Source organism: Paramormyrops kingsleyae, chromosome 2 (genome assembly GCF_048594095.1).
Source record: "Paramormyrops kingsleyae isolate MSU_618 chromosome 2, PKINGS_0.4, whole genome shotgun sequence".
Taxonomy (NCBI): Eukaryota; Metazoa; Chordata; class Actinopteri; order Osteoglossiformes; family Mormyridae; genus Paramormyrops; species Paramormyrops kingsleyae.
Window position 1 is genome coordinate 35,289,625 of NC_132798.1, and position 20,740 is coordinate 35,310,364.

Below are 20,740 nucleotides of genomic sequence, written 5' to 3' on the forward strand. Positions count from 1 at the left end.
ATCACTCTTAGACAGGTTGAGAAATTTGTTGAACTCCTCTTTTTTATTTGATAAATAGCCCAATATTTATTAAAACAAAATCACACTGCAATACTTAGAAATTTTCCAATGTCGTGCTGCCCTAGTATATTATACAAAATACTTTATTTCTTTTTATGCTATCCTGATCAACAAAGAAGGCGTTTCAAGTCCCACCCTAAAGTACCAAAAAAGTACCCCACTGGCACTTTTGGGTACCCTAACTGAATGGTCAACTGACCGTTTCCCTTCTGTTGTCAGTAGTTGATATGCTGGTCCCGGATCAATCATATGTTTGGCACAGTCATGTTTTGCTGGGTTTCCTTTTGCAGCTTAATGAGTGCAATAAATGTTTATATTTGAGGAAAAAATATTGTTACAGAGAATCGTAATTAATTCAATTTAAAGCAAAAGAATTGCAATTTTTTCAGAATCGTGCAGCCCGACCCGGACCACCGCGTCCCTGTTCTTTACGCACCTTGACTGTGCCCTCGGTTTCCACAAACCAGCGGCGTAGCATGGACTGGATGTGTCCGTCGCTCAGCTCCTTGTTGGCGCACAGGATCTCACTCTTTACTACCTCCTCCAGGAGAAGACGCCGAAGCCTCCAGTAGAAAAAGACGCGGGCATTCTTCCAGTCCAGAATGTCCTACATCCAGAACCAGCAGTAAGTAAAAAAAAAAATGTTTTCACAAAAAAATTAATGTGAGAAATCAGATGTCACAAAGAGAAGAAAGTCAGAAACAAAGGGACCCACAGTGATTCATAAACCTCAAGTACAAGCAGGATTATTTAAGCAGGTGATAGAAAAGTAGAAAAGCACAGGAAGGTTAAGAAAAATCATGCTGGATTATACAAAAGTGATTTGCAATATAAAAATAAAGTGGACAGGGAGCATGTACTCACCGTAATAACACCTTTCTCCTGCATCCTGCCAGGCGTGTCATGCAGGTCAACAAACTGCACTGCCACCTGGTGGTAGATCGGGAGCAGGAACTCCTCCCTCTCCCTCAACTTGGCCTCCAGATCCTTACGTTCCTCCTCTGGCAGTTCCGGACTTCCTATTCCAAATGGAAAGACACGCCAGATTACTCAATCTGTGCCATCTTTGTAATATCAAAGCCAACAGTCATTCACATAAAGAATTACATTTGCGTAAGGAAACAACCCTTTACTCAGTATGACTGAATGCATTAAAGATCACCATTTAATATATTAATTGTTCATCTGCTGATCTGCTCTGGCTTTTCTCACCAAGCTGCTCGACCAGCCGGAAATAAATCTGGTCGATCCTGCGCATGGTCTTCAGCAGGTCCTTCTTACGGAACTTGATTTCCACCGTGCCCTCAGGTTCCAGTACGCCACCCCTGCACAGACCGGGGCCATATGGTCAGGCAGTTAACGTCGTGTTAACAGAGCTGTAGCTAAGCCTCACTGGTGAAGAGGTGCCTGCCCACCTGCTCTCCCGGTCTGCATACAGCTCCATGTACAATGGGTTGATGGTCGGGTCGATGACCACCCAGGAGCCCCCGCGCAGCTCGGCGTGGGGAGGGATGTATACCAACACGGGCTGGTGGAATTCGCGCAGGCTGTCCACGATGTAGGCCCCGAACTTCAGCACCTGGTCGTACATGTCTGGGAGAGGTGCTGCTACGTCACTTAAGGGGATTCAGCTTCGAAGCTCATTAACATGCACCACAGGGTCCAGTGGAAACCCGTTTACAGGAACCAGAGGCACCATGCAGAACTGCGGCTATGGATTTGCACTTATCATCGAGGGGCTTCCTCAAATAGCCAGCAGTAAAAATTCAGATACAAGCATAATAACTGCTCAACATTTTTTTTATTATAATATAACAATTATTAAGAGCTATATAAATAAATAAATTATTTATTAAAATTAGAATTTAAGAATTAGAATTTAGTGATCAGTGGTCATTGTCAACACACCACAGCACAGCACACAGTGCGCAACAACGAAATGTGTCCTCTGCATTTAACCATGAAGTCACCACTGCCCAAAATTTCACATTACAAAATTATACCATAATGCTTCTGGATGAAAACAAAAACAGTAGAAGCTATTTATGGCTTATTAGTTGAAAAAAAATGGAGCAATAAGCTAAAGGTTTCCAGGACCAAGTCTAGGAGTGACCCACTCTGCCTAGCAATTGGTAGTTGTAATATCCACCTGCATAAAGAGGTGAGAGTACAAGTGCCTTCGGACAGAAGCATTAGCTATGCAAGCATCCATGCAGCCATCTGCTCTTCCTCAGTACAATGTCACAGTATGCGCAGGCCTGTCTTTAGGAGGCACAGGGCACTGTACACTATCTGTACAGCCTTCCTGATTTGTCAATCTCATCATTGCCTGGGCACGGTTAGCAATCACTAAATGCGTACAGTGCCAGTGACTAGTGATCACACTAGTCAAACGAACTTGACTTTGTGGGTCAAATGTGCTCGAGCATGGAACTGATTGTGTGTACATTCTGAGATTACAATGCTACCTAAGGAGCATCCAATTAGATGAGCAACAAAAGCAAAGATACAGTAATTGGTAGAACTGTGCGAGTTACCCTTCATTCCTCCAGAGAAACCTCTCCAATTAGCAAACACCATCAACGGCAGCCGCTCGCGGTTGAAGTCCCGAATGGCCTGAGCCGTCTTGAAGGCGGAGTCCGGGAACCAGACCTGACCGGCCTGCTGCAGGAGCTGAAGGCAGGAGTGGCCGTAAGGAAGGGTACCGTTCAGGCAGTTATCACAGGAGTATGGGATGATAAGGGTGAAAACCACTCACTTTGGCTTCAGAGTCCAAGTTGGCTGGATCAGCGGGTATGGCCACTTCGACAGTGCGTGTCTCCACGGTGATGACCCCTAGGGGAATCCCTCCTAACCTGTGAGACGTTCTCCAGTTAGCTTGTGAAAAATGCATTTATTGAACTAGAGAGATCCAGTGGCTTCAAATCTATATCTACCTTGCTCTGCCGACCACCACTGTCTGAGCCCATGACTTCATGATCTCCATAAATGACCCATGGTCAAAGAAACCAGACTGCCAGGCTCCTTTTATACCTGTAAGCAAGATCCCAAATCAGTCAAAAGTGTTTTTGCTGCAACTATAGCAACAAATCCTCATAGACACTAAAGACAGCAAATGAATGACCCAAAAGGACAGAAATCTTCATTTATTCTCATTGTTTGCCATGAACGATAACAGGGGTACTCAGTAGGTGGCTATGTTATTGGGGGCAGTAGACCCTGGCTTTGTGCTGCTGATGGAATTTGGACCTCAGGGAAAAATAACTGAGCACACCTGATCTATACAGTGCAAAACATGCAACCAAATGATAAGATACCAGAGTCAAAGTACAAAATCATCCACCCCTTTTAAAAAAGGCATACAACATTATATGAGGGTCTTACTGGGGTGGGGCCTCCCTGCCAGCAGCCAGCGGGGGTCATAGGGGGTCTTGGTGGGAATGAAGTCGATCTCCCTCTCAACCGGGTCCACCGGGGGCAGTACGGGCACTGGACTGTTTTTGGTCTGCAGTATGAACAGGTATGCGGGGCTTGGAGTATAAACTTTTCCAGAAAAATCTAAATTGTGTTATCTTGTGTAAATTGTATATCTTGGCACTTTCTAGACGTTCCACAGGACTTTCAGATTCTCTATCCACCTGAGCCCTTTGATGTTTGGCTAAGTAATTATTTTGGAGGCCTTTCCTACCTTTGGCATATAGGACAGCCACTGCAAGATGGTGAAGACACCCTCAAAGTCGTCAGGCACTGTGGTATGTGTGACCCCGTTGTCATGCATGATCTGAATGCCGCCCAGCTGGTTGTTGGAGGTGTAGACCTCACGGCCCAGAACCTGACACAGCGGGGTGGGGGGGGGGGGGGAAGGGACTCTGTTATGCCTGATGCAATAACACACACTTGGTTTTTGCTGTTTGAAAGGCTTGTATAGTTTCTGCTGCTACACTATTTCAACTTGTACCTGGGTATTCACTGGAAGCTCAGTCTAGTTGCACTTATGCCTAGATGACTCCCTGATAGGCCTGAACGTTTAACCAAATCCAAATCGAAATTGCGATTTGAAACAATGCAATTAGTAAATCGCAAAGGCTGCGATTTAGGTTATGCATTATACAGCATGTCTGACTCTGGATTTAAAACTTTTGTGTGAATAGTTTTACAAAATTCACGCTATCCTTGTGTGACAGTCATGCTCATCAATCAGAAATGCTATGCTCCACATGTACCAGTCACGCTCACCAGTCAGAAGTAGTGGTGTAACGGAATGTAGTTGATTTGTACAGATTCCCCCCAACAGCTCGACACACACATGAACTCTGGATTCATTGCAAAGTTTAACCATAATAGTGGGAAATTTAGTTTTACTGCCAATTTAGTTACTTGCTAAATTGTGATGCTACAGAAGTCCATAGAGGTTATGCATTCTGGAGTATTTCTCAATACCAAGAACGCAAAGATTGTACTTGTGGTCTTGGGAAGCACGATCTTGCTAACTTGCCAGCAACTTGAGATGCAATGAATTGTTGGATTGTTCTCATTTTGCGAGGATGTAGCCGGTGCATCCTTGATATTTGAGGAGGGGCAAGAATGACATCGGAGGATTTTTACCATCCTCTGTATGGTCTTCGCCAATGGAAGACGACGTAAAACAGAAATGTGAAAACAGAAGTATGGTCAAATACACGTTGAGAACCATCCCTGGGCTTGAAATTCATTTATCACAATGGACAAGAATTCCTCCTTTGTGTGTAGCCATACAAAAAAACCTGCACAGATTTAAAAGCATTAGCCATTGCATTTTTAGTGAAATCCGCTTCCCTCTTTCTCTTGACAAACACTGTTTACGCGTTTAATTATGACCTGCAACTTTTCATTTCCTGAGAGAACAACTTCTGCTATTTTGTGATCTCAAGAAAATAACTTGTGAACTCGAGAAAACAAAACTGCCATGTTGACATCCTGAGAAAAATAAGGTGTGATTTTGACATATGACAGAAAAAGAATGACGGATGTCCTCCATGGACTTCCATATAATGCAGAGTTGACGTGAAAAGATACAAGATAATTGTGTGTTCACGTGAACGGGGCATGTTAAAAGCAGCTGACAGTGAGTTATGGCTACTGGAAGGGCAGAACAACTTGAAAAATGTTTTACATCTATTATGCAGTGACTTAAACTGAAGCTTGACTTTAAAAGATATCGCGAATCACAATTAGATATTTTCCCCAAATCGATCAGCCATTCCCAATGACAGCCATGTTTGTAATGTGTTATCTGCCCCATTTGAGCGTTACTTTAGACATACGTGTCCGCAAACGTCTGACATAAATGACCTGAAAAATGTCCCTACATTTGGTCCTCGTAATATGATAAATATAAACCCACACACACACACACACACACACACACACACACACACACACACACACACACACACACACACACGGGCACATGCACAGACGCACACATGCACCTTATTGAGAGCCCCAGCACCAGTCAGGATGATGTGGGAATTCTCCACTTGGATGACTCTCTGTCCTAGACGGACCAGGTATGCTCCAATACCAATAGCTCGACAAGTCACCTGCAAACACACACACATAAATTTATGCCTATTTGGTCACACAGAGTGGCTCTTCCCCAAGAAAGGTTACTTTTTTGAACCCTACCCATAACCGTAACTCAAAGCACCAATGAATAAATTCAATGAGAGGCACATGAAGTAGATAATTTTGCACATAAACCTGTCCTTTAGAATATCCTACAGTCCACAGCCGGACCTTCGTCTCACCAGGCTGATTGTGACAATCTCGTCATAAGCCAGGGACGACTCCCCTGCAATGGTGCCAGAACCTCGCAGATTCTCCACACCAAGCCCCTCCTCCTTCCCGATGATGTCGGTGATAATGTACCTAAGAATGCAGAACCAAGACAGCATGGCACCGTGTCAGAGGGAACCTCTCACCTGTCATGGCACCAGCCATTGTAAGCTCTGCACTGACAATCCTCTCACTCCACTCATTGGCTCTCTTGACTCAGTCTTAAATTCTCAGAAACCTCTCTCTGCTGTTCTAGCCACATCGCCGATTCCCCATCCTCCCTCCAGTTACAAAACACCAAACTATACAAGAACCCCCGGCACCTGGACTCTCCCCCCTCTTCCACATGCTGACAGTGCACAGAGTTGCTGGAGCTGATGCGGGTGTAGTCCTGGGGGGTCAGGTACAGGTATTTGAAGCCCTGTAGGGATGAAATTCCACAAAACAGCAGCATAAAGATGCCAGCCTGAAACAAGTGAGTGGAAAAACAAACTCTAGCAACCCATGGGGTCAGGATGAAGGGAAAAGAACAATGAAGTGAGAGTGATTCCAGGATACTGTCAATAACAGCCTCACCCAATGGGAAGAAAGGAACATACAGCACGTGGTTAAGATCAGCAGGTGACTGATGGCTTGCAGTATCCCACCAACCATAACATGTTAGAATAGGAGAGAGATGCTTCATTCATCCTCAGAGGCAAATTCTCTTTTTGCTTTGCTCAAGGGTGCTATGGACATAACTATTCTGCCGAAGCTGGGCTCAAACTGGCAACCTTTTGATCACAGGCTCAGAGGCTTAGCCTGCTTTGTGGCATTTACTTGACATATTGGGATGAAGTTGACGATGGGTCTTGAAGGCTGGTCCTACCTTGTACGGATCCTGGGGGTCGTTCCAAGCCACCTGGAACATGTGACGCACCTCCTCGGCCAGGCCAATGCGCGCCCCGCTGTTGGCGGCAATGTAGATGCGCGGCAGCCCCTCGGCCCGCGCCAGCTCCGACGCACGCAGGAACAGCAGGTCCTCCTGTGGCCCGAATGAGCCGATCATGTAGGTGATGTCATTGCAGATCACGATGATGTCCCGCCCTTCAGGGTACTCTGGTGTCTTCATCTTCATTCGAAAGGCCACCATTCCTATCTGAACAAATAAGGAGTCAATTACTATTTGAAGTTTTAAATCTGGATCGTGGTGAGCAGGAGTTCTGCACAGAATCTCACAGAAGCACTTAACTGACTTAAATTTAGCCTCCTGAATCTAATTAGTTTCTTTAGCAGAATTACCAGGACAATCCCATGTGACAATCCAATGACAAGCTCTATTCCCCAAAAGGTGGTTTTCAGTTATATTCACCTCATCTGGCATGTCAGGTGATGATAAAATTCTGAAACCCGTGGACACCTCCTACAGCTCCATCCATGAAGACTAGTCACTCTCCTACCTCATTGTCTCCAGGAAGTCGGTTCATCTGTACCAGTTGGCTCTGGGGGTCCAGTACCAGCTCAGTGCATGTCAAGACATCCTTGGGGTAATTATCTCCTGAGCCCCAGATCTTAAATAGGGCCTGTGGAGATGAGACCCACAGGGGACAATGAGAGTCAAAGGCACCAACCCAGCAGAAGAGGAACTGGACAACAGCGTACCTGTCGAAACATCTCAGGAAAGTCATAGACGTAGGTGGTCCCCAGTGTTTGGGCTTGAAACCTCTTAGACTGCAGGAGGTCCTTGGTGACATAGGGTGTGTTGATGAGCATGCCCTGCAGGAGGCCCTGCTTGTCCCCATAGGACTGGAACATGATCTGGGGAGATAGTCACCGAATTATACTTGTTTTTACTGCAAAGTCTCTAGGGATGTAATGAAAAACGTAATATCGCAATAAAAAAATACCTCGAAACCATTGTCAGACTGTTACGATATCAACCACGATATCATGTGATTATTTCGGTCGTATAAGCTCAGTCTCAAAAAATACATACTAATAAATTAAATACATACTAAAAATACATACTAAAAAATACATATTAATAAATGCTTTGTGCTCTATTGGCCTTCTGTAAGCCACATGAAAATAGGTCATTAAATCTATTACTACTACAACAATAATTTATAAATTGGTGAAATAGAAAACAAGAACACATTTACAGTATATTAACAAAACCACTAAGAAAAAAGACAATTGTATGCAGATTGCAGGTGATGTCACGACATAACGTGGAGAGTGCGAGTTTTTTCTTTTTGTTTTTGCAGAAGCGGTTGAGGCTGGCTGCAGCGAGTGCTAACAGCAGGCTGCCATAGCATTTAGAATACGGTAAAGAGAAAACTAGCTAAACTCAGCTTATGTGGTGTAAGAAGATTTTTTTTTAATTAACTAAAGGAAAAGGAAGATGGAAGAAATGTTTTAAATCATGATAAATTGTTTTTTTCTGCACTACATTGACTCTTCCGAAGATTTGGAACGGATATTCCTGAATGTGCTTCGCCGGACAGGGACCCACTGAACGGAGTTCATAGCAGAGTGGGGAGCTGGACCCATGGAGCAACGGTGAAGGATGTGTAGAGGAAACTTTGAATTTCTTACAACATGTGCAGTTAGGATATGATGGACTGAATTGAACTATATATTGACCTTTTGGCATTGTTATGCCTGAATTGAATGGTATATCAACCCTTGGATATTGTTATGCCTGAATGGCATACCATGTGATTTTGTTTTTTCCTGGATCTATTTGCGAGGTACAAATAGGGCAGGTGGTGCTTCAGGAGTGCAACGAGATGACATCATTAAACGAACGCCAGTCAAACATTACACACAGTAGATACGATATAAAAATAGTGATAGAAATATGACAGTTCTGTATCATCCAGCTATTTTAATACAGATGTAGACGATTCTAGCAATTATGCAACAAATAATCGCAGTCAGCTCAAATAATATGAGATAATTGCAACAGGCCTACTGCAGAACATTCCAATCAGGGAATGTGATTGTTCCCATTGTTCAAAAGGGTTACCTGCCCAGAGGTGGGGTCGGTGACCTCCTTGTACAGACTGATGTCCAGATAGTAGCCTGACTCGTTGGTGAGGAACAAGCGGATGGGAATTGCCATTCCCGTGGGTGTCAGGCGGATGTTGATCTTCAGCTCTGCCTGCAGGACACGCAGCTTCCACAGTCGACTACCATAGCGCATCACCATGGAGCGGACAGACTCCTCTATCTGATGGACAGACAGTCAGTAAATACTTTCATGATGACCCAAAGTAACCATCTCTTTTGTAAGTTGTCATAATCAGTAAGGGCCTGTCAGATAGACTAAAGGGGTCGCACTAACTTTTGATGGGTCCATTATCACTGTGGGCACGAAGTTCAGGAAGATGTGGTTGCAATCTGTGCGCACAGCGGTGTTGCTGAAGGCCACTTCCAGCTCATCCATTGCCTCCAGCAGGAGCCTCTCGCCCTCGTTCTGCAGGTACTCAAAGGAGGCCTCCTGCGGGCAGGAACCACATATGCCATCCTAAGCTCAGCTTAAGTTTCCCCCCAGAAACCCTCTTGCACAAGTACATTTAATAGGGTACATAACTGTGGTTCATCAAAAGTACCCAGTAAACTGGTTTAACATTAGTGCTAAAATTCAGTTACTAATTATTCTACTGGACATAGTCAATCAGTCAACCATTTGACTTGTCACTTTTCAGCAGTTGGTTAATCAGTGCTAAGCAGAGGAGTCGCTGTCCTGTGCTGTGTTACCTTGGTGATGAGGTCTGAGTGGCGTATGATGGCCCGGACAAAGAAGCGGTAGTCAGTGACCTCAGCGCCCTCCTGCACACGGGCAGCACCCAAGTACAGGTGCATCTTGTGGTTGGCACAGGGCAGCGCCTTCAGGTCGAAGTTGCGCATGCGGTTGAGCTCCAGCTGGAAGGCCAGCGCCGGCTCCAGGTTCCGGTAGATACGGTCCTCCTGGAACTGCGAACATCACAGGTAACACACACCGGTCATAGAAGTGAACAGAATTTAAAGTGAGCAAACATTATTATTTCTGCACCCATCCAAAAAGCATAGCAATATCTTTTACCTCATCTCTAGCTCTGAAGGTGAAGAACTTTGGAAATTCTCTCTGCAGATGAAAAATATTACAATTTATATTAGCTGAGATTTAGAAATGAAATTTCTAATGGATGTTAAGAAGAGTACTAAAATCCACATTAAGTACTTACTCGAAAAATTTAAATTTTCAGAAAAAAGGTGGTTTACCTTATTTGCGACCAAGAATGTTATTCTTCTGATGCCGTAATCAAAGAGTATACTTTTCTGCAAAAGATTGTTAAATTAGCTTAGAGGGATACAGCTCATCAAAATCTAATAGGTCATGACCCTGGCCCACCTTGGACTGAGCAAAAGTGCTGAAGGCTGTAACCAGCAGGTCATCGTCCTCAGAGTCGGCAGACCTGATAGCCACATTGATTATGTGAATCGGGTTGTCCTTCATATTCTGTAATGGGGGTGGGGGGGTGGGGGTTACATGGACTGCATCAACATCATGCCCTTGATATGAAAAGGGCCAACCCCCTCCCCTGCCCTCTTCTTGCCCCCCTGACCTTGCAGTTCTCCTCATCAAACAGGGTGGAGCACACCTCAGGGAAGATCGGGCTCTCCAGGGGGGGCTCGGCAAAGCTAGAGATTACCTCATCAAAATTCCTTCAAAACATAAAAATACATAGAAACCCTGTTCATGAGTCTCAATGCAGGTCATAGCTGTTGGTTCAGTTTTGAGGAACATAAGATTTACGCTCCGAATTTGAGAATAGCCGAGTAGAGACTGGTCTATATCACCTTTATTTAGGGAGGCTTTTCCAACTTTATTGCACGAACAAGATCTTATTTAATTTTCAAAAGAAAAACTGCAAGAAATACCTTCTGCAGGCACTTGTGCCTCTGAGTCACAGTCCTTAATACATGAGCACCATTTCCCAGCCAAAGTGATGGCGCGTGACCTTTGAACTCTACCTCTTAAAGTCCTCAAAGCACTCAAAGGCAACCATGGCGCCCATCCTCTGGCAGGGTGGAGAAAATGCACCATCCAGGAAAAGATCACTGCTCTGTCGCCGCATCTCGAACTGGCCGGAACTCACCGGAACAGACACCCTGGTGGAGGTGTGGACAGAACGGTGGGTGGGGGCTGGAATAGCTGGGGGGTGGCAGGGGATAGGTGTTGGGGGAGCGGGCGGAATGCCGTTTGCTGGAGTGGAAAGGGCGGCGTTTAATAAAATGGGGTTGACTACTGAGAGCATCATGTCTGATGAAAGCAAGGCTGCGGCGTAGTGTGTACAACTGCTCTTCCATGAAGGTACATATGCGATAGTGTGCGACAGCGAAAGATACCCCACACAGCATGCACCAAATTCTTAGCTCCAGAAACACTTCAGTTTAAAAGACAAGCTAGCAATAAAAAAACAGACTGAGAAACCAAAAAACAAGTTAGAAGAGGTTGCCCATATAAAAATTAGAAGACGATTGTGAATATTTTCCATTAAAAAAAGATAGAAAAATGAAGCAGACAAGCATGCTACCTGAAGCGTAACGTACATACTGTCATGTTGCATAGATATACCACAGCAATAAGTAGCTGTACTCTACCTGTTCAGGGTAGGGCTGCTTCCTCTGAAATAAGACCATTAACATATCAGTGTTAGCAAGAGACCCTAAACTTTCACCGCTATGCAACAGAATTAGCTTTAGCATCATTTAGGGAAGGAAACCCCACAGCCGCATTCTCTGGTATGGCAGATACCACCACAAAAAAAAGCAGATAGGAAAACGTCAGTGTCATTCCACATGAAAAAGAGAAGCAGCCTATTAAGCCAGATTAAGGCAATAATGACCGGGGGGGGGGGGGGGGGTTAGAAAGGTCAGACTATGGTCTCTGCCAAATAGAAGCACAGAAGTGTTACCATCCTAAATTAGTGCTCTCAGTAGAAACCGCAGCACATCAGGGAAGATACTTAAAAAGAGAAGGTTCATTACTTGTCCTCAGGCACAGGACGAGCTACTCTGGCCAAATGGAAACTTTCAAAGGGAGAAATGGAGACAAGAATGATGAAAAATCACGACAAATCAAAAAATATACATTGTATTACAGTCGCCTGGCTTGTTAATGTTCAAAATATATCTGATATGTAGCTGTATGCAGTTTCCAGACATGGCCGTCCCCCAACACACGCAGACACACAGAGACAGACAGACAGACAGACAGACACACACACACACAAACAGACAGAGAGACAGACAGACAGACACACACAGACAGACAGACAGACAGACACACACAGACAGAGACACACACACACACACACACAGGAATAGATCCAATATTTTTACTTAAGTATATATATATATATTTAGCATAATTAAATCAAACGCCACCCATCACTTGTCTGATGTACCACAGCTTTCCCTTCTCCTTGATGCTTCCAGTTCCCACCAAACCAGCCTGAAAGCAGACAGTGGCTAATATCCGCTCTTTCAACTCAGCCCCCCCCCCCACCTATCCTCTGCTGCCAGACACACAGTGGAGAACCATCCCCCAGTGGGACCAGCACAGGCACATACTGGGAATGTAAGGTCCGGAAGCTGCAGGAACGATACCTGTTGGGATGCGAGGACGGCAGCATGAACTGGAAGTCCAGAGCGCAGGTTCCACCCTGCAGCTGATGGTGCTGCAGGCTGTTGAGTTCATAGGCAATGTAGGCTCGTCGAACGTAGACCTGGCGGGCCAATATACCACTGCTTAGGGGTCGGGGGGGGGGGGGGGTGTCCTTTCAGAGCCACAAGTACCACAGAAAACACACAAACCCACCCCCCCACTCACCTCCAGTGCTGCCATGCACACAACCCGGTTAGAGTGGTAGAAGAAGTTAGGCAGGACATCAAAAATGGATGTTTCAGACAAGATGAGTTTCTGCAAGACGTATATACTGTAAAAACCCAGACATATATACACCTATAAGCCATACGACCTGCATCTGGCGCAAGCGACAGCCTGGATCGCGTACCTTCAGGTTCTCAGGACAGAACTGGTGGCCATACATATCAATGGCTGACAGGAAGATGGACTCAACCTGGTTGTGCCTCAGTTCATATGAGGGCAAGTGAGAGGCAATTAAGACCTGCAGAAACAATGTTTGTTAAAATTATGGTACTTCACGCATTTACATAACACATTTTCCCCCCACTATGTACAACAAGAAATTAAATTTTGAAATCTGGGAAATACATAAAAATAAGTATAAAATATTGGTACAATAATCAGAGAAATATACAACATGAAATAATTAACATTTATCCAGAAACAAATGTTTAAGGTGGCCTTTGGGAATCAGCAGCAGGATCGCAGTTGGGCTCCTGGAGCTATATGACGACTCGCCTGTCGGGCACGCAGGGCCACCTTGGAGTTCTCCACCTTGCCGAGCTGGGTCAGTTCATTCAGGATGGCCATCAGCTCATCAGCCAGGGTGGGGTCTCGCCCACACAGCTGGTCCTGAGAAAGGCATTTCATCGGGGCGATCATTATTGTATCAGCAGCTGCAAGCAAAGTGGCAGATTTGCTTATGCTGCCATTAATGATGTTTTTCTGTCTGAATTGTCGGTCTCTCCTTAAAATTGTTTTTTTCTCCATTTATGTTCAGCGTTCCTGAAAAAGCATGGATATTATAGATATAGAACAAGACAGAAAATAAAATCAAGTAATACCTGCTTCCATTATAAAGAGCCTTTAAATAAAGCAGATATAGCATCATTTTTCCTGTCACCTCAAGCAACTGTAAAAGTCTAATTTAGAGACTGCTGCTTCGATAAGAACTCCCACACTGCTGCTGTTATCCAAGTTTCAGTTAGAAGCAGTAGATTAAGTCTGTATGCAGCCAGCAGACCATTAACTAAAAATGACCTGCACACTTACGATAAGCATGGTGACCAGGATGTTCTTCTTGGACACCTGAGCGTGTGAAAAGATGCATTCCAGCACTGGGGTCATGTCCGGTTTGAACTGCTCCCTCAGGTTGATGACACACTTGTCGTAATGTGCTGTTGATGAGAGCGACCACCCACACATCCTGTTACTGTGCTGCTTCCACAGAGATGGTATGTTGGGGCCGCCTCTAAAGAACATGCAGCCACACTCACCTTGTTGGAATTGCATCTCTACCTGCAGGTACCTCCTCAGCAAGTCCAGCACCACCGACTTCATGTACCCTCGTATTCCACTCCGATATCTGCAGATCACAAACGATAAACCCTGAGAAGATCTAGACAAATGGTTCTCAACCTTTTTGCACCACAACACAATTTTTACCATGCTAGATCAGTTCTGACCCTATATCAGGTATAGGTTTACATTAATACTATGATTAAGAATGCAGTGCACAGTGCAATTTACACCAATCAATGCTTATTGCACAAACCTGAATGGATGTGCCAGTGAATTTTAAATTAAGCATCAGTGGTTTGACTTTTTGGATTGGTTGAGTGAGTATTCACTAGCTTTGCGCTAAGCAGTTGCAGACCCAAGACCTAGGTGAATTCTAGGATTTGAGCTGGGAAATCTGATTGTAGATCAGCATAGAGCCGGGACTCAAATTTGGGTTGCAACCCATGGGTTGAAGATTGCTGATCTAGATCAAGAACACCCATCTTTCAGATGATCATTTGTTACTAATTAGATATACAAAAAGCCTACATACCTATGGACATTGCAGGCTAAGGTGAAACACTCTTTGGTCTAGGAGCTGTGACAGCTATGAGAATCACCATTACTATACCATGAAATGAACTCTGACCTTTGCACAAGCTGCACAATACTCTGCGTATTCATGAAGAAGACCTCTCGATCGGCCTTTCTCTGCAGGGTTGCAGCATGGCTGTCCAAAATATTAGCAATCTGAAACATGAGAAATGTCACTGCACAGCTCAAGGTGGATGAAACAGAATTTAGCAAAAAAAAAAAAAAAAAAGAATAGCCGTATCAGACACTAGCACTCACCTGCTGGCTGGGAAACTGGCAGAGTACGGAAGTGATGTTGCTGGCATACTGGGCCATGACCTTGCGGATGGCCTTCTCCACTGGCACAGGGATGCGGCCCGATACGCTGGTCATGATCTCCTGAAGCTCCAGCAGAGGCAACGAGGGGTCTCGCAAGGTCTTCATGAGTGTGCCCACCCACTCTTTAATCTGGGCACAAGGCAAAGGGAAAAGTACCAGAAGGGTTCTTGCACTCATGCCACAACCTATTTTAACCAATAGAATTGAGAAGAGTAAAATGTTTTCAATGCCAAATCATGTCAATTAAGCAAGATGCTCTTGGCAAAGCAGAATGAAAAATAACTGAATAAGAAGGAAAAACATTTAGAAATGTATGAATTTCAGATTACTTGTAGGTTCATCAGCAGATATGAGCAGACCCTCAAACAGGCATATATCCAAATACCATGTACTTAGCAGATATTTGACCAAATCTGCACCTTGGTGCTAAAGTAAGGCTCCATGAGGCAGTATCCATCCATGACCTTGATGAGGTTCTCCAGCACATTGTGAAACACCTGGTGAAGCTTCTCCCCAACAATGGGGAGCGGCTGCTGGGCAGGGAGGGGTCTCATATTCAGCTCCACCTAGTGGTTTGGAGCAGAGTATAAGGGCTACCACTCATTTATACCGACAAGCCTGACCACTAAAGTGGAGGACAATTTCATAGTTGTCCGAGTTCCTCAGAGCACTGTAGACTTGCCGGGTGGAGTCGACTAGGGTCGTCCAGCTCCAGGCGGGCCACCACACAGCCGGGCTCCAGAACCGCCCCGGGCCTCTTGATGAAGTGCACGCAGCCGGAGTCCTGCACGTTCAGAGTCATCACCATCTTCATCACCTGGAGATATGCCACATGCCAGGTCAGCATACTGCTAACTGCAAAAACCCACATTCCAGCTCTGCTACCTGCAGTCTCTTCTGAAGTCTCTGAGCTTATAGTTAATCCAGACCAGTCATTTCAACAACTCAATTATCTACCACTTAATTGTGCTTAGGTTACACCAAGTACTAATGAACTGTTATTCTTTAGTGTCTTCTATAAATACAGACAACTTGGAAACTCATATACTATAGATCACAGCACAAAAAATTCATTGTCTTGGCTGGGCAGGTTTTTACCACCAAGTAAAACCACTAAATTAACTATGCTTTGCTATTAATTTGCACATTTCTCTTGGCAATACACATGCGATTTTGCAATTCCCACGTTCATCACCCAGAATTAGTGAGGGCTAAGGGAACAAAAAGTGTAACAAGTTATAAAGCTTGTCATTAAAAAGTGTTTAAAAAAAAAGAAAAAACACCCACAGCAGAAAGAGTAAAACTATAACAGCAAGAATATTTTGTGTACTACTTTTCTATATACATTTTGATTGATAATAGAAGCATGTATAATCTCAATTAATAATCACTGACGATAATAAATCATTACGTGTTCTCTCTGGAAGGCTAAATATTTTCTTAAAGTGATAGTCTACAAGTACATATTACTAATTATAAATTGTAATCCAAAACTGGTGGCCCAGTTACTACAACAAGACTAACAGACATGATCTGAATGAACAAACAGAAGACCCAAGGAACAGACCATGGTGTATTACTACAGTGCATAAAAGAAATGAATTACAGGAGTTCACACGTTAGGGTGGTCTACAAGACTATGATGAAAATTCAATTTTATGAGAACCTACCTCCACATGTCTGAATATGTTCTACCTCAAGTTATGGTTAAAATCTGAAGCATTTGACGCAATGAGGAGCAGAAAAAAAATCACTGATGAACACTGACTGAATGCAGGACTGCCATTTGCATTCAGCATTTGCACATAAATATTCTCTTACATCATCAGAGGTGGACATTTCAGGTCCAGAAAGTAAAAATCCAAACCAGGATTTTATTTCAACCAACCAGTTGAGTATAAAGAGTAGCAGTCATATAGTACTCAACTGGTTGGTTGAAATAAAATCCTGGTTTGGATTTTTACTTTCTGGACCTGAAATGTCCACCTCTGTACATCCTTCTTACTGTGATATGACATAATTACCAGTTATCATTGAACAACGGATCATACATCATTAGGCCAACAGGCCTATTTTTAACTGCAAATAAAAAAAGTATGTACTTCTTCCCATGTGTGTTAGTTCACAGTTCAAAGTTTGGTGGAAAATTTATTTCAATTCTATAATTTCATTTCATGTATTACATTACCAATCTTTTGAGTGACCTCTAAATGTTCACCAGAAGGCTTACAATTTGACACACTTTAACAGTGGCCAAACATAGAACAAAATTAGACTTGTGGAGGTCATGTCTCATGAATTTAAATTTTTTAGGAACACCCTACTATGTGTGTACAGATTAAAAATGTTCAAAGAACGGTAAATTAGTTAAATTACCCAAATATATTACAACCAAGAAGTACTCAGCCAGAACAAACCAGGAAGATGTAAAAAATGCTTTAACAATATAAAATGCAAAACCTGGAAAGTAAAGTTCAATAAAGAGCATTTAAAATGAAGTGCAAGACACCTGATCCAACACGTCCACCAACCAACTTAATATAGACCTCATTTGGAACAAAATTCAGCATTTGCAGGGTGCCATCCAGGATAAGAACTAGGAACTCCTGATCTAAAGTTACTCCATACCTCAATTTCTGCATAAGCATTCCCTGCAGAAATGTGGCCTCCGTCTTCCAGCATATACTGCAAAAGTTTGCCAGCAGAGGGAGACCTCAGCACCGTCGGGTCTTTCTCCTTCTCAAACACACAGGTCTTGTTTCCAATAGTGATTCGGTAGCTAAATCAAGACAGACAGTGGAACTACTGTAGGGACTTCTCGCAAAGAAAAGCATATAGGCCATTTATGAAAATAGGTAACCCGCCACTAACAAAGGCACAACGTGAAGTGCTGCTCCCATCATGCACTTGTGGACAATGGCTCACCTGTCCACCTCCTCTTTCATGTATGTGGTGTAGCTGCTGCCATTGTAGGAAAGCAGAAGACCCCCGTCGCTTAGCCTGTGAACATCTATCTCAATGTCGGAGCTGTTCATGATGATGAAGTATGTGGTGGGTGACTGGCGGGCCACCTATAACGGCACGCTGGAAATGTCAGATCAAAAAGCATTTGGTGCCAATTAAAGGGCAATCAAACAGATGCTCACCTTCAAACAGTACTTGACCCCCTCATAAATCAGATCCACTTCTACAGTATTCAGCAAACTGGCAGCAGGCAGCACTTGGCCCCTAGAAAAGGCAGCAGCCAATCAGACTGCAGATAATGCATCAATTACTCTGCAAACGATTGCACTATGAAACAGCTTGAATATGAATGACAAACCTCTCCAAGGAGTGCAGGAAGTCAGACATGCTTTTCCTGATGCTGGCATCCGCCACATGAAGAGATCCACAGACCACTCCCAGTACTGTGTCAGGCCTCTCGGCCTACCGACGAGAATGCAGGGCAACATTAAGCACCGTACAGCACCGGGGGGCGGGGGGGTGCTGCAGAGATATCAGAAATTCACCTGCACTTTCTCAGCAATGAGGTGGTCCAGCCAGCCAGTGTCAATGTCATTGTTCCGGAAACTTTCGGTCTCCAGTAGTTTGATGAGGTATTCCACTGTGGTTCTGAAGTCCCCACGGATAGAGAGCTCCTTCATGGCCACCACCATGTTCCTAGATGTGCACATTTCACTTAGCTCCAACAAGAACATTTACCATATTTTATGATCCATATAATACATGCAGAACAAGCGTTAACCAAACATCAAAGTCCAGGGCAACAATCAAAACACATGAAGGAGGTGGGTAACTCAGCAGGTTAGAGGCCAGTTTTCCTCCAAGACTTTCCAAGCTATTCCAGCCGCATGACTTACGAGATGGCCTCCTCACGGTTCTCCCCCCAGGAGAAGCAGTGTCCGAACTGGGAGTCGGCAAACTCGTGCAGGCCCCCGGCTGCCCCCACACTGAAGTAGCCCCACACGTTCTTGTTGCTGCGGAAGTTGAGCTCCTGCACGGTGCCTGAACTGGGCTTGAAACCCTGACCATGACAAAGAGGTCCACCCAACAATTTTGCTTACATTCTTCCATAATTTCTATGACAACTACAAAAGTTCAGAGGACTAACAACATTATACATTATATGTGCATCGATCTGATATTCAGATTGGTATCGGCACCAATTCATACCTAATTAGACCGATCGGGTATCAGCCATATGTGACCAATCCACATCAGATCCTTACTTATTATAGACTGCTGAAAACTAAATAAGATCCCATTTCTTGTTAAATCGATTTGTACAATCAATCGCACAGCAGCTCTCATTTTAGATGTGTTTTCGTGGCATTCAAGCAACGAGTAACATTAACACTGCTACTCAGTGTATTTGCCACTCAGTGGGTGTGAGCGCAGCGATTTCCGTCTGCTGTGACATCATGCTCATACCCTTTGCAGTAGGAGGAGAATAAAAACATCAGATATGAGGGTGACGATCTGGAAGTACTTTATGCTTGAAACATGTAGCAGCGGAAGTGATTTGCAATCTTTGTAAAAACAAAGTAGCGTTTAATGGAAAATCTCATTAAACAAAGCGCATGCAATCGCGCGAGGCAATGCGATTAATACTTAAAAAGCAATGGATGATTTGAGAGTTTTGCACACTCGCTACAGCTTGTGATACACAAGGGGTTGGTGACGTGACAAAGTGAAAGTGACGCTGTATTGGATCAGTACTCATATTGGCTAATACCCTCTGTTCAGGTATCGAGATCATATCAGCACCAAAAAGGTGGGGTCGGTGCAACTCTGAAAAACATGCAGTCAAAGTTGTTAAATTCCTGAATAGTGTTTTGATCGGAGGTATATGGCTATGGAAAGCTGCATTTCACCCACCAAAGTTGACACAAAGTATGGAATTAACCGGAGAATACATGCAAAAAGGTGGCCGTCTACTGGCCTATTCTGACCCTCACCTCATCTGGGTTCTCACTGGTAATTCTGGCAGCAATCACGTGACCCCGGGGGCTCGGGGTGCATTCAGGAGCCTCAAAATTGATGGGCGAGTCTCCCCATGGGGACTCTCCGTACAGCACTCTGATGTCCTTGATTCTGTAGAGGGGAATCCCCATGGCGATCTGCAGGCAGACACAGTTCAACCAAACATTCTCTTCCAAGCATTCGAGGCCAGAAAAGGCAGAAACCCTTTAAAAAGAAAACTAATAAAAGCTGCAACCAAAAGAGCTCATTAGGATGACAGGAAGTGCTCAGTATTACCATGACAATGCAGATACTAGTTCCTCACTCAAGGTGAGGAACACATGGGCTGAAACAGTTGGTATTAAAAAAAGACAAAGGGCCTAGAAGGGTTCATTGGGAAACTACCAACTAGATTCAGGACAGGGTATGCGATTTTAGCCTGTTACACTTTTGTTAATTTCAGCAAATTTCTCCTCAGTCTGCTAACTTTCCATTTTGTGTGCTGAAAAAATAAATAAATAAAAACACGTTTCTGCGCAGCCCCGGCTGTAAACAAAGTCACTTGGGAATATACATCTGGCACATGCAAACATGCTGAAGCAATTAAAATGGCCAATAAACAGCCAAAGAGAAGATCTGAAGAGGAAAAACTGAGTTCTTAAATCAGGCAAGGGCAAAGAAAGAAAAAAAATAAATCAGAGATAGATAGGTACTGCAGCTATTTTGTTGGCAAACATTATGGATGAAGTATGCTGAGAATTCTAAAGTTGCGTAGCATTGCTAATCTTGTTGATGTTTTTATCTTTGCCA

The 20,740-nt window shown here is 44.1% G+C and overlaps 1 protein-coding gene across 1 annotated transcript in view; it reads right to left on the reverse strand.

The window, feature by feature from the left end:
• Positions 1 to 20,740, reverse strand: part of acacb (acetyl-CoA carboxylase beta) — a 39,458-nt gene that overhangs the window by 3,632 nt on the left and 15,086 nt on the right. Inside the window, exons 12-52 of the mRNA XM_023833370.2 lie at positions 19,927 to 20,088; positions 18,829 to 18,992; positions 18,478 to 18,628; positions 18,291 to 18,394; positions 18,115 to 18,196; positions 17,894 to 18,039; positions 17,597 to 17,747; positions 15,651 to 15,785; positions 15,388 to 15,534; positions 14,909 to 15,097; positions 14,706 to 14,806; positions 14,053 to 14,141; positions 13,829 to 13,953; positions 13,295 to 13,408; positions 12,924 to 13,037; positions 12,740 to 12,829; positions 12,517 to 12,635; positions 11,509 to 11,532; positions 10,879 to 11,016; positions 10,470 to 10,569; positions 10,256 to 10,363; positions 10,126 to 10,182; positions 9,947 to 9,988; positions 9,622 to 9,837; positions 9,206 to 9,361; positions 8,888 to 9,091; positions 7,519 to 7,674; positions 7,317 to 7,439; positions 6,746 to 7,015; positions 6,201 to 6,298; positions 5,850 to 5,970; positions 5,532 to 5,642; positions 3,749 to 3,892; positions 3,445 to 3,565; positions 2,997 to 3,093; positions 2,819 to 2,915; positions 2,598 to 2,733; positions 1,476 to 1,653; positions 1,273 to 1,385; positions 925 to 1,079; positions 497 to 667 (exon numbers count right to left, since the gene is read on the reverse strand). Coding sequence (XP_023689138.2) covers positions 497 to 667; positions 925 to 1,079; positions 1,273 to 1,385; positions 1,476 to 1,653; positions 2,598 to 2,733; positions 2,819 to 2,915; positions 2,997 to 3,093; positions 3,445 to 3,565; positions 3,749 to 3,892; positions 5,532 to 5,642; positions 5,850 to 5,970; positions 6,201 to 6,298; positions 6,746 to 7,015; positions 7,317 to 7,439; positions 7,519 to 7,674; positions 8,888 to 9,091; positions 9,206 to 9,361; positions 9,622 to 9,837; positions 9,947 to 9,988; positions 10,126 to 10,182; positions 10,256 to 10,363; positions 10,470 to 10,569; positions 10,879 to 11,016; positions 11,509 to 11,532; positions 12,517 to 12,635; positions 12,740 to 12,829; positions 12,924 to 13,037; positions 13,295 to 13,408; positions 13,829 to 13,953; positions 14,053 to 14,141; positions 14,706 to 14,806; positions 14,909 to 15,097; positions 15,388 to 15,534; positions 15,651 to 15,785; positions 17,597 to 17,747; positions 17,894 to 18,039; positions 18,115 to 18,196; positions 18,291 to 18,394; positions 18,478 to 18,628; positions 18,829 to 18,992; positions 19,927 to 20,088 — 5,319 coding nt within the window. The remainder of the gene's footprint in view (positions 1 to 496; positions 668 to 924; positions 1,080 to 1,272; positions 1,386 to 1,475; positions 1,654 to 2,597; positions 2,734 to 2,818; positions 2,916 to 2,996; positions 3,094 to 3,444; positions 3,566 to 3,748; positions 3,893 to 5,531; positions 5,643 to 5,849; positions 5,971 to 6,200; positions 6,299 to 6,745; positions 7,016 to 7,316; positions 7,440 to 7,518; positions 7,675 to 8,887; positions 9,092 to 9,205; positions 9,362 to 9,621; positions 9,838 to 9,946; positions 9,989 to 10,125; positions 10,183 to 10,255; positions 10,364 to 10,469; positions 10,570 to 10,878; positions 11,017 to 11,508; positions 11,533 to 12,516; positions 12,636 to 12,739; positions 12,830 to 12,923; positions 13,038 to 13,294; positions 13,409 to 13,828; positions 13,954 to 14,052; positions 14,142 to 14,705; positions 14,807 to 14,908; positions 15,098 to 15,387; positions 15,535 to 15,650; positions 15,786 to 17,596; positions 17,748 to 17,893; positions 18,040 to 18,114; positions 18,197 to 18,290; positions 18,395 to 18,477; positions 18,629 to 18,828; positions 18,993 to 19,926; positions 20,089 to 20,740) is intronic.